Source organism: Alligator mississippiensis, chromosome 1 (genome assembly GCF_030867095.1).
Source record: "Alligator mississippiensis isolate rAllMis1 chromosome 1, rAllMis1, whole genome shotgun sequence".
NCBI lineage: Eukaryota > Metazoa > Chordata > Crocodylia > Alligatoridae > Alligator > Alligator mississippiensis.
Genome location: NC_081824.1, coordinates 287810046 through 287823213, shown reverse-complemented (window position 1 = coordinate 287823213; position 13168 = coordinate 287810046). Strand labels below are relative to the sequence as shown.

General features: G+C 44.4%; 1 protein-coding gene across 1 annotated transcript; it reads left to right on the top strand.

The window, feature by feature from the left end:
* Positions 1 to 3228: 3228 nt before the first annotated feature.
* Positions 3229 to 12579, top strand: ADAMTS1 (ADAM metallopeptidase with thrombospondin type 1 motif 1). Its single transcript, XM_059720660.1, has 9 exons — positions 3229 to 3887; positions 5374 to 5720; positions 6093 to 6225; positions 7405 to 7572; positions 7900 to 8186; positions 8467 to 8653; positions 8755 to 8930; positions 9865 to 10040; positions 10403 to 12579. Exons 1-9 carry the CDS (start codon positions 3344 to 3346, stop codon positions 11142 to 11144), a joined length of 2760 nt encoding a protein of 919 aa, XP_059576643.1. The 5' UTR covers positions 3229 to 3343; the 3' UTR covers positions 11145 to 12579.
* The last annotated feature ends 589 nt before the right edge of the window (positions 12580 to 13168 follow it).

Sequence of the window (13168 nt, the reverse complement as noted above, 5' to 3'; positions counted from 1 at the left end):
CACAGTTTGTCACGGGTAGTTCAACTTTACTCATGTGTACAAACTTAAGCACATGTCTAAGCATTTACAAGACTGCATCTTAGTGCATGGATCAATGTTATACAGATTTTATGAGTCTCTGCAAGTTTGAGTTGGTTGCTTGCTTTTTTTTTTCTTGAGGTTTATTATTTTAACTGACGAGTCAAAACTCCATTTGGTACATGCAATTCTTATAAATTAACACATTTGAATAAGCAAATGTGACAACAAGAGGAAAAGAAAGCTGTCGCTTAATTGCAATAACTTTGCTTAAATAGTTTCTTGAATATGGACATTAAAAAAAAAGATATGACAAGTGTTCCTAATTAAAAAAAAATATTAGGAACAATACTCAAATATAAACAGTTTTACCAGTAACTGGTTTGAAAACCCCCCACAGATGTGCTGTGAAAGAAATGCTTCAAAATTTTCTTTATAGCAGAGTGCCACCTGGTGGGAAAAAAATTTACACAAAAATCGTTTAAGGTGGTCCATGTCTCTTCAGAACTAGAGACTTCAAATCAGTGACATGATACTGAAATATTTCAACTGGATTGCATATAACCAAAGAAGTCCTTATTGAACAATAATAAGGTTAGTACCTAGGGAAAGGATATTTACGACAGAGAATTGTCATGCTGATATATTAAGAAGTTGTCATACAGTTCAATTTTTGTCAGCATTTTACATTCAAAAATATTTTATAAGCACTGTAAGTAAGGTTAATATGGTCTTTTTTGTTTTAATTAAATGGTATCTGAAATATTTCCAGATAGCGTTATTTAGTAATAATAGATTAATATTTCTCTAAATCTCTGAAATATAAATAGCACATGGATTTTTTATGTTATATGTACAGAAAGTGTGAATCAACACTGACATGTATATATAAACTTTACTAAAGTAGACTATCAAATCAAATTGAGCAAGCCTAAAATATGTTGCAAGGAGTCAGTGGATTAGCTGTACCACCATGGCTGGTTTAGGTTTTACAGGAAACTATTGGCTGAACTATTGGGTAAATGTCTGTGTCTCTGCTTAAGTGATTTAAAAGGAATCATTTCCCAGAACTACAGGTGCGCAACAGATTGTAGTTATTAAAAGTGCTGTGAAAAAGCAGAAATCTGGATGGAAACTCATTTGCTTTAAAAAATCATGTTCTTAGATATTCCTTCCCTTGGGAACTGTTAGATTGTCCACCTCTTTTACATAATACTTAGTATATAAAGGTACTGCCTTAAAGTTCCAGCATCCCACAGGATCACTGACTATGAAATCTCAAAAAGGAGTAATTAGAGAAATTAGGTTACAATGAGAGATACTGGATTATATATGCTCAAGGATCTCTTGAACATATATTTATAACATTTCACAGAAGCAAGATGCTGGCTGCTATGGTTCCCCTGTTTGACCTGTGGCTGGTTAGGGTGTTTGGTCTGTGTTGCATCAAGGTTGATGGTAGTTTGTTGTTTAGATTATGATCGTGGGATGGGATGGTGTGGATAGGGGTGATCCTGCAAGGCAGGGGTTTGGATGAGATGACATCTGGAGATCCCTTCCAGCCCTACTTCTCTAGGCTTCGATGATTAGTTAGTGACTCTGTGCTGGTTCTGTGGCAGAGAGAACTCCATCAGTCCATTCAGATGTTAAACATTGTGTTTTAGAAAAGCTACAAGACACAATTCCAAAGCCATGAGTTTCCAAATCCAGCTGCTTTTGCAACCCACCCTGTCCAGCCTAGCTTTGGAGGCAGGAGCAAGACTCACAGAGTTCACTTGCACCACAGCAAGCTGGTTTGGGGCAGAAGGTGTTACATGCCCCCAGGAGACCCATGCAAACTTGGGAACAAAAATTCATAAGTTGGCTGGATATGAAGAACCAAGGCCACTATCCACAGATAGCAGATTTCTGGACCTGTAACTTCTCCAACCCCTGAATACTTTCCACATGGACCCCTTCATCCCTCCCTTGATAGGCCCTCATCTTCTTTTCTGCAGCTGCACCTCCTGAGAACTTCTCTTAGCCCTCTCCCATGCTGCACCACGTCCCTAGAATCAGGGACCTGAGGAAGAAAGCCTTCCAGTGGCAGACTTATCTAACTTTCTCCCACCTCCAGAGTGGGCCCAAGGAAAAAGATCCCCCTGAAGAAAAAACAAACAAACAAAAAAACCCTCCCCTCTGGCAGGGTTGTTGGTTGTAGCCGTGTTGGTCTAATGACATAGGCAGGCAAGGTTCTTTGGGTAGATGTGATCTCTTTTATTAGACCAACTAAATAGCTGGAAAAAAATTTGTTGCAAGCTTTTGGGCACAAACACCGTTCTTGGGGCAGAGAAGACAGAAGGCAGGTGCCAGAACTTCTGCCACGCTGCGGAGTATTAGCACCAGGGTTCGAACACTTCAAACACACTTTGACCCTTGGCAGGGGCTGGGGGGGGGAGCGGGGTATGCCAAAAAATTAAACCCATTCATTGATTAACAAGTCTACCTAAGTGAAGAAGCAATCCTATCGGAGCCCCCTGCCAAGTTATGATATTGAAATCATGGGGGGGGGGGTTCTCGTCTCTTATGGGGGGGCTCATCCCCCACAGCTCCCCCCTAATCTGTACCCTGGTTAGTACCACGGTGCCCTGAAGGGATGGAGGCTGGCACTGAGGAGCTTGGAGCCTGTGAGGGGGCAGGAGCTGCTCCTTTGAGCTTGTGGGGGGAAGGTCTCCTCTGAGGACCAGTGTGAGCTCCTTTGAGGCTGGAGGGGGGTCTCCCCTGAGGACCAGGGGTGCTGGCACTGAGCCTCAGGAGCTTGGAGCGTGTGAGGGGACAGAAGCTGCTCCTTTGAGGCTGGAGGGGGTCTCCCCTGAGGGGACAAGGGGGCTGGAAGTAAGTGTGAGGAGCCTGAGCGGGAGGGAGGGGGCAAGAGGTGCTTCGCTGCAGGGTTGGGGATGTCTGAGGCACCTTTCTGCCCCTTCCCTTGCTCCCTCCGTGTCGGGGCAGCGGCGGAGAGGAGCGGGGAAGGGGAGCGGCGAGGTGCAAGCAGGCCGGAGGGGGAAGGCGGCGGTGGGGTGCCGGCAGGTCCCGGGCGGGGCTGGGCGGGGCCGCGGTTACGCAGGCAGTGAGCTCAGCCTTCCTTAGGTTTTCTGCTGGGGGCGGCGCTCCCGGGGGCTGGCTCATGCCATAAAGAGCCGGCCGGGCGGCCCGGGTCCCGCAGTCCCAGCGGCGGCTGCAGCAGCCCGTGCGAGCGCAGGAGCCCCCAGCCATGGCCCGGGCGGCGCCGTCTCGCTGCTGACTCCCGGCCCCGCGGCAGCGCTCCTCGGCCAGCCCCGCTCCCGCCATGGCCCCGCTGGCCGCCCTGGCGCTGGGCGCCGCGCTCTGCCTCTGCGCCGCCGCCCCGCCGCAGCAGCAGGACGAGGAGGAGCTGGTGGTGGCCGTGGAGCTGGACGCCCCCGCGGGGCAGCGGCGCTACCGCCTGGACGCCTTCGGCCAGCGGCTCCGCCTGCAGCTGGAGCCCGACAGCAGCTTCGTGGCGCCCGGCTTGGCGGTGCGGGCCGTGGGCACCCACCCCCCGCGGCACCCGGACGAGGAGGAGGAGGAGGCGGCCGCGGGCGGCCTGGAGCGCTGCTTCTACTCGGGCGCGGTGCACGGGGAGCCGGGCTCGGTCGCCGCGCTCAGCCTGTGTGCGGGCGGGCTCCGCGGCGCCTTCTACCTGCGCGGCTACGAGTACCGCATCCAGCCCGCCGCCAACCCGCCGCTGCACCGCCTGCGCCGCCGGCCCCGGCCCCTGCCTGCAGCACGCCCGGCCGCCGCCGCCCGCTGCGGCGTGGCGGAGCCCGCCTGGCCCCCGCCGCCGCCCCGGCAGCACAGCGCGCCCCGCGCAGGTACCGCATCTCCCACCGCAGCTCTGGTGGAGCACCCCGGCCTTGAGCCTGCGCTCCTCTAGGCCGGGAGCGGGGGGGCTAGACCTGTGTGTGTGCGTGCGTGTGTCAGCTGGACCCACTCCCTCATAGACCCGTGTGTGCGTGTGTCAGCTAGACCCACTCCTCATAGACCTGAGCGTGTGCCAATTAGACCCACTCCTGCATAGACCCGTGTGTGCATGTGTGAACTAGACCAACTCATAGACGTGTGTGTGTCAGCTAGACTGACTCCTTGTAGACCTGTGTGTGTGTGTGTGTGCGTGTGTCAGCTGGACCCACTCCCTCATAGACCCGTGTGTGCGTGTCAGCTAGACCCACTCCTCGTAGACCTGAGTGTGTGCCAATTAGACCCACTCCCGTGTAGACCCATGTGTGCATGTGTGAACTAGACCAACTCCTCATAGACATGTGTGTGTCAGCTAGACTGACTCCTTGTAGACCTGAGTGTGTGTCAACTAGACCAAGTCCCTTGTAGGCAGCTCTGTGTGTGTGTGTGTGGGGGGGGGGGGAATTGGCTAGACCCAGCTCTCTTGCAGATCAGCCTCCTTGTAGCCTGGTCTCTTGTAGACTCCTCTGCAAGACCCGTCTCCTTCGCACCAGTCCTGCCAGTGCAGGCACACCCGGCTGAAGTCACTTGGGTAACTCAAGTGTCAGTGGCTTGAGAAGCAGGCTGAGGACAGAGGGCACATGTGGTGACAGCCAGCAGGGGCAGAAACTGGTTGCAAAGGTTACTGCTAAATATTCCTCCCCTGCCCCCCCCCCATCCCCCTCATTTTAAGTAATGGACAGAGTGCTCATTCACAAAAATGTGTGTGCTCTTGTCCCTGATAAAAGTGTAGCAGAGCCAATGGGGGAGGGGGAACCACAGCGCCTGACAGTCCAAGCTTGTGAATGAGGGTGTTCAAGGATCTGACTGGAGCAGCACATGGGAAAGGGGCGGAGAGAGGGAGTGGAGCTGAAAGTCAGACAAGGGCACAGTGTCTAGGGTAAGGGAGGTGGTGCGGTTGTAGGGTCACCATAGTGATCCGTGTCTTGGCAGGAGCCAGGAACCCTGCACTGTGCCTTCCACGTGGAGCCCAATGATCTCATTCAGGCTTCTGAGTCACTCTTTCATTTGCAAGGACTGATCATGTGCTCTTGGCCAAGGTTGCTTTTGAGGATTTACTGGGGCAGCAAAGGTGATTTAGTGGGTGACATTATGTTTAACGCTGCTCAGGTTACGGAGAACAAAACCCATTCATCTTGCACGTAGGTGTGTAGCCACAAGTGTAGCATTCCATTTCATGGGCATTCTGCCTTCAATAATAGCCTGTTAGAGGCAAATCGTTTTTACCATAGCATTTTGTTTCTTGGTCTGTTTCAAATTCCTTAGTGTGATTGTTCACAGTCCTATTTCTGTTGTGTTCATGGGCAGTTTTCTTTCTTTCTCTTTTTTTTTCTAATGCAGAGACTGGAAGCACAAGGAAAAAACGATTTGTGTCCAGCCCGCGCTATGTGGAAACCATGCTTGTAGCAGACGAGTCCATGGCAGAGTTCCATGGCAGCGGGTTGAAGCATTATCTTCTGACTCTGCTGTCTGTGGCAGCCAAATTGTACAAACATCCCAGTATCCGAAACCCTATAAGTCTGGTGGTGGTAAAAATTTTGGTCATCTATGATGAGCAGAAGGGACCTGATATTTCCTCTAATGCTGCGCTCACCTTAAGGAACTTCTGCAGCTGGCAAAAGCAGCACAATCCACCCAGTGACCGCCATGCAGAGCACTATGACACAGCCATCCTGTTCACCAGACAGGTAAGACAGGCCTTATTTCATATGCAACCTGCCTTCCAGCCTTCATTACTTCTATTCACAATCCATGCAAGAAACTATTTCATTTGCAATCCACGTGAGTAAATCATTTAACGGTTTTAGCTCGAGTAAGTGGGATAATAATTAACTGCCTTTTTATGGCATTTGTTATCTCAGATGTCTTGTACATTAGTTAGAAATTCTTCATACACGCAACCCTCTTCTGCTTCTAGAGGAAGATTTTTGCCATCGTACCTATTAAAATACTGAGTCTGCATGCTCTTTCCATAAGTATAGGCAAACTGCCAAGGTAGGATTCTTCTTGCCAAGGTTAAGTCTCTGACCTGATTAATAATAAAACTGCCTTTTTTATAGGATCTCTGCGGTGCCAAGACATGTGATACTCTTGGGATGGCTGATGTGGGAACAGTCTGTGATCCAAACCGCAGTTGTTCTATCATAGAAGATGATGGTCTGCAGGCTGCCTTTACAACAGCTCATGAACTTGGTAATTCAACTTGCAAGTTAGATTTGAGTTGATTTAATTGGGAGTAATTTCATTATTCTAGGGCCTGTATTTTGGGCCCAATTCAGTGAGGTGCTGATTACTTTCACCTCTAACAGGATTGTCCTTACAATCATAGGGCTGGAAGGGACCTTGAAGGATCATCAGGTCCAGCCCCCTGCATGAGCAGGAAAGACATCTGGGGTCAGACGACCCCAGCCAGGTGACCATCCAGTCTTCTCTTGAAGACCTCTAGGGTAGGCGATTGCACCACCTCAGGGGCGGAGAGCTTGTTCCATAGTCTGGACACCCTAGTTGTAAGGAATTTTTTCCTAATGTGCAGTCTGAAACTATCTGCCAGGAGTCTGTGGCACTTGTTTCTAGTTTTCCCCCAGGGCACCCTGTTAAACAGTTGTTCATCGAGCCCCTGATGTACGCCTCTGATATAGCGGTAAGCCGCAATCTGGCAACCTCTCAGCCGTCTTTTCTTTAGGCTGAAGAGTCCGAGATCCCTCCACCTCTCCTTGTATGGCATACAAGTCCCTGATCATGCGGGTGGCCCTTCTCTGGACCCTCTCAAGTTTTAGCACATCCTTGTTGAAGTGCGGCACCCAGAACTGGATGCAATACTCCAGCTTCAGCCGCACCAATGTTAAGTAAAGTGGGAGAATCACTTCTTTGGATTTACTGGAGATGCATCAGTTGATGCATGGCAGAGTTTTATTTGCCCTAGTGGCTACTGTGTCACGTTGCCAGCTCATATTCATGCTGGGGTCTATTATTACCCCCAGATTCCTTTCATTTGTGTGGTGGTCAGGTTAGTGATTCCCAGCCTGTAGGTATGCTGGGGGTTCTTCCTTCCTAGATACAGCATTTTGCATTTCTCTATGTTGAACCTCATCTGGTTCCATTCTGCCCAACATGCCAGCCTATCTAGGTCTGCTTGTAGACCTAGCATTAGTTGTAAAAGCTGTTTGTTTTGAGTACAACTGCAAAACAAAAAAAAAAAGTCTTTTTAATTGAACATATGCAAGAAGTAATGACAAAGTGTTTAAAACTTAAAGTATTCAGGTCATGGATGTCTTTAAGTATCACAGTACACTCTGCAATTTGTTCAACATTTAAAAGAATATTTGCTAATGCATAGGATAGACTTCATAAATTATCACGGATTTTTTTTAGGCCATGTGTTTAACATGCCCCATGATGACGCAAAGCAGTGTGCCAGTATTAATGGAATAAACCAGGATTCCCATATGATGGCATCTATGCTTTCCAATCTGGATCGAAGCCAGCCTTGGTCTCCATGTAGTGCCTATATGATTACAACATTTTTGGATAATGGTCATGGTAAGTACATTAAGCTTTCCATTCAGGCTTATGCAGTTTAGAATTTCACTGGCACTTAAATATTTTTGTTACTAGTTAACAAAAAAAAAACCCTACATCTATGCAGGCCCTTCTTGCAATCTCTTCTGCTATGGAACAGCAGTCCAAGGTTATAAAATTATTTGGCTACTGGTAACATTAAGTAATAAGAGATTTATTTCATTGTCCTACAAAACTGTTGGCATAATGAAGGCTGCACAGCTATTTGAACAAAAAAGCTAAGTACAGAGAAAATGTACCTTTCCGCCTTCATTTAAACTAACACACTGATCATAACTCTTTCTTTAGGTGAGTGTTTACTGGACAAGCCCCACAAACCTATACAGCTTCCCTCTGACCTCCCAGGAACGTTGTATGATGCCAACAGGCAGTGCCAATTTACATTTGGAGATGAGTCCAAACATTGTCCTGACACAGCCAGCACGTGTACAACGTTGTGGTGTACTGGCACGTCTGGAGGATTGCTTGTGTGCCAAACTAAACACTTTCCATGGGCAGACGGCACCAGTTGTGGAGAGGGGAAATGGTGCATGAATGGCAAGTGTGTAAACAAAACTGAGAAGAAGCATTATGATGTAAGTATTTATTAAAAAAAAAAAAAAAAAAAAAATTAAATAACCTTAAGTGTAATATGCTCTATGGGGTAGAGAAATCTGAGTAATATTTTAGTTGAAGAAATCAGAACTACTTCTGATAGTTGGGTAAACTGCCAGCTGTAGCTAATAAAATAAATATGTGATCTTTTGCAGGGGGCTTAATTTAGCATTTTTAGTATAGTTACTTTAACAAATTCTGGGGAGTTCAAAAAAAAAAAAAACCTTAAATTTTCTTTTTGGCTGTCTCGTCATTTCTTAGACTCCTGTTCATGGAGGTTGGGGGTCATGGGGACCCTGGGGAGACTGCTCAAGGACATGTGGTGGAGGAGTACAGTACTCCTTCAGAGAGTGTGATAATCCCATTCCAAAGAATGGAGGAAAATACTGTGAAGGAAAACGAGTGCAGTACCGCTCATGTAACATTGAGGACTGTCCAGATAACAATGGTGAGGTGCAACTTCTATTTGAAACCAAGGAAGGGAATATTGTGGAGAAGGAGTTAAACATGAAGATCTAACATCTGCTTAATTTTTTCCTCTACGTGCAGGCAAAACTTTCAGGGAAGAACAGTGTGAAACACACAATGACTTTTCCAAATCCCCTTTTGGAAGTGGACCTGCAGTGGAATGGACACCGAAGTTTGCTGGCGTGTCTCCAAAGGACAGATGCAAGCTTGTTTGCCGAGCAAAAGGGACCGGATATTTCTTTGTTCTGCAACCTAAGGTATTTCTTAAGTTCCAACTTCTCTGCTAAGTTTTACATGAGAGCTCTTATCTCTTCTGACTTGGGCACGTACATGTGCATATGCTGTGTGTGGGGCTTTTTTGTCGTGTTTTATTTCAAACACAAGGCCAAAAGCTGTGAAAAGCTTAAAAAAAAATTAAATAATTGCAAGCTTTTCAGTTTATGTAAGTCAGCTTCTTCTTTCTCCCGTCCCACGTACAATCTAATCCGATCAACACAAATATATGGGTACTCTTCCAAGCTGAGGAAGAAACTGAGAATCTACTTTATGCATATTTCTGCCTCTTCCCCTCCCCCCCCAAGCTTTATTTCATGTACGTTTCCACAGAAAATTAGCATTTTTAAACAGAGTTAACCCTCTATCTTCAGAGTGAATATTGGCTTTCTGTTGCCCATAGTTTCTGAAAGGCTGATATCATAAAATGAATAAAAATAAATCTTTTATATAATGTAGCTAGCCTGAGGGATTCATTATCAATATAGATTGGGAGCCAACAGTGTTTGCCAGATCAACATAAGGAATAGAGATACACTTAATATGAAGCTATTCTTATGAATATACTAGTCAAGAAAAAATTGGAAGGTATTACTGGGTCTTGTCCTTATGTTTCAGGGCCAAGACTGTCCTCTGCTGGAAAGAGGAAGAAATGACTTGTCTTTATACACAGCTGCTCAGTTAAAGTTCCCTCATTAAAACAAATGAATCACTCTTTCGTGCTACCATGGTGTCTTAGCATTGTGGCTGAAATGAGAGAGCACTGTATGTTTTAACAAAGTGATACATTTAATTTCAACATTTAACTGTCTTCCAAATAGAGCTCCTATGCTTCTCCTACCCATTCATATATTATTCAGATATTCTAATCAAAAGCACTATGTCTATATTTTTTTTTATTATTATTATTCTCTAAAGGTTGTGGATGGCACCCCATGTAGCCCAGATTCCACTTCTGTCTGTGTCCAAGGACAGTGTGTAAAGGCTGGCTGTGATCGTATGATAGGATCCAATAAGAAGTTTGACAAATGTGGTATCTGTGGAGGCAATGGATCGACCTGTAAGAAAGTATCTGGCACAGCAGTTAGTGCAAAGTGAGTTTACAGATGCACTTAACTCTCTTCTGATCTAGTTAACATGTTGCAAGCTTAACTTTTCTGGGTTTTAAAGTGAATAGGATACTGGCTTAGTCCACTCTATACTTGAGCTTTTATAATCAGCTATGACCAATTATAAAATCCCCAATTTTTAAATGTAGTGTGTTTACACTACACTGAGATATGATGGCAATAATTTGGGGTGTGATTCAGCAAAGTATTTAATCACATGTTTGTGTCCTGCTGAACTACAGGTACTTAAACTTGTGCTTGAGGTTAAGTTAACCTGTCCTTTGCTAAATCGAACACTCCAGCAGTAGAAAACTGGGAACTCAATACTTGCATTTTCTCCCCTTCAGAGCGGGTTATCACGACGTTGTCACCATTCCAGCTGGAGCAACCAACATTGAGGTTAAGCAGAGGAATCACCGGGGATCGAGACATGATGGCAGCTTCCTTGCTATTAAAGCTGCAGATGGCACATATGTTCTTAATGGTGACTACACTCTATCCACGTTGGAACAAGACATCACTCACAAAGGCAGTGTTCTGAGGTACAGTGGCTCCTCTGCAGCGTTGGAAAGAATCCGCAGCTTTAGTCCTCTCAAGGAACCTTTAACTATCCAGGTCCTTACTGTGGGCGATTCACCTCAACCCAAAATCAAATACACCTATTTTGTGAAGAAACCATTACAGAGTGGGACCGAGAAACTTTCCACTAAAAAGAAAGAATCATTTAATGCTATTAAGGAGACTATCTTATCTGAATGGGTAATTGAAGAATGGGGAGAATGTTCAAAGACCTGTGGATCTGGTTGGCAAAGAAGAGCTGTAGAATGCAGGGACCTTAATGGGCAGCCTGCCACAGACTGTGCAAAAGAACTAAAACCAAATGATATCCGACCATGTGCAGACATGCCTTGCCCACAGTGGCAATTGGGAGATTGGTCACCATGTTCTAAGACATGTGGGAAGGGTTTTAAGAAGAGATTATTAAAATGTATTTCTTATGATGGCAGTGTGTTGCCACAAGAAAGCTGTGACCTTTCAAAGAAACCTAAACATTTAATAGACTTTTGTAATATTGCAAACTGCAGTTAAACAGTATCAAGCTGGGAACGCTAAAGATATATATATTATATTATTATTTTTTAAGACAATGCACTGAAATTAAGAGGGCTAGAGGCTAGAGATAGCACATGTATTTTGCCTATAAAATTCAAGGTGAGGACTTATCGAGATGGGACAGTGCAAATAATTTTAGTTGGTGTTGCATCATAAATATCCTGCCAACTGCAAATTTGATAAGATAGCAAACCAGTGTCACTAACTCTTCTGCAACAGAAACCGCCTTAGGGCATTATAATTGTTTTTATATCTGTTACAGGTTAAACAAAATGTAAGCAGTGGCCGAAGTGAGTTTATAAGCAAACATGTTGGAGTTCGTTCTCCATTTTGCTTTGTGTTGTTTTTTTTTTTTCTTTCCCCTTCTCTAGGATCTCTGTGGTACTGACCAAGTCCTTAGTTTTGGAAAGGGTCAGGGGAAGGAAGTAAGAGCTTTTACCTAAGCATAAAATAATTGGTCAGGGCTTAGCTACCTCAAAAAGGGCAACCCCCCCCCCCCCCAACCCAAAAAAAAACAGGATTAGAAAAGGCGTTTCAACAATATCATTTATGGCTGCTATTGTTTCAGAGAATAGTTTTATTTAAAAAAAAAAATAAAAGCCATATTCTCTATCAGTAAAGAGTCAAAAATAACAAAAACAATCAACCTGTTAATTGGCAAATGGCTAGAAAGTTTTTTCATAGTTTTGGGCATCTGTGTGTCATTCTGGTGTTTCTATCCATTTCTCTCATCCATTTGGATGCAGTCATATTGACATGCATAATTTTAAAAGGCAGAATAAGTGGTAGTCTTCATGATCAGGTACTGTCTGAAAGTTGTTGCTTTTTATGTTCCTCAACCAAACCTTTCCCTGGCTGCTTTGGTTCCAACTTGGTCATACCCTACTGGCACCTGACTTGACATAGTGAGGGTTTGAGAACACAAGTTCTGAACTCTTACCTTATTCCAGCCAGTGGCAAATTGTGTTCTTCTTAAAACAAACCCAAAAGAAAATTTCCCATATGGGAACAGGAATCTTATATGTGACATCTATTTTTGTAGTACTCAAATTACTTATAAGGCGGGAAAGACAAAGCTGAAGGATAGCAGGTCCATCCACAGCAATACGCCAACACTTGCATTATTAAAGTTTGTGCCAGTCCATAGACTATGAGAGAATATGGCTTTCCATATGTATATATTACTATAGATCATATATACTTTATAAGTATTTTTATATTTCTTTTCCTTCCAGGAAGGGTTATAATTTGTAATAAAATGCATATAATGAACCTATTTATTTTTATACTTCTTGTCTAATGTGATCTTCTAAGTTATCGCTTTTTTAAAAGGACATATAACAAGGATAGAGTATTTATACAGTATAATATGTTACTAGAGGTAATAAATGAACACTATGGATTTTGAAAATTGAGTGTCTTTTTATTTTATTGGAGTAAAAATCAATAAAATATGCAGAAAGAACTTGAAATTAAGTCTAACATTTTCTAGAACTGCCTAAGCCCCATTTTCTAAAGTAACGGTGGGGTGGGGTTCAGGAAACTTTGACCAATACAACAGACCAAAGGAGTAAATTCTGTGTTTGCTCAAATACCAACAAAGTTATAAGGGTTTGGGGGGTTGGTTGTTTGGTTTTTTGGGGGGGAGGGAGGTTGGTTGGTTGGTGGGTTTGGGTTTTTCATTAATAAAATGAACTATGATTAAATTAAGGTAGCTGGTTTTAATATAGTGTGAGGGATGGAATAGTGCGGTCAGCTTATGTCTTGTATGTGACCAATGAAACTTCTACATTTTAAAGTATGCTTCTGGGAAAGATGCATTTCAATTAACAATGTCAGACATTTCTCTGAGGACTTGTCCTGAATGCATGGTGATCATGCAGTCCTAACTTATGGTGTATTTTTAATGGACAATTCTAATATTATGTAACCAATTATTATATTGAAATCAAATGTTAAAATTCAGTTTATGAATGGTTTATACTCCTTTTGTATAGGAG

Excerpts from the sequence above, each read along its gene's own strand:
- ADAMTS1 (XM_059720660.1), top strand. The coding sequence starts at position 3,344 with ATGGCCCCGCTGGCCGCCCTGGCGCTGGGCGCCGCGCTCTGCCTCTGC. Across the intron at positions 3,888-5,373 it reads GCACAGCGCGCCCCGCGCAG|AGACTGGAAGCACAAGGAAA; the intron begins GTACCGCATCTC and ends TTTCTAATGCAG. Across the intron at positions 7,573-7,899 it reads ATTTTTGGATAATGGTCATG|GTGAGTGTTTACTGGACAAG; the intron begins GTAAGTACATTA and ends CTCTTTCTTTAG.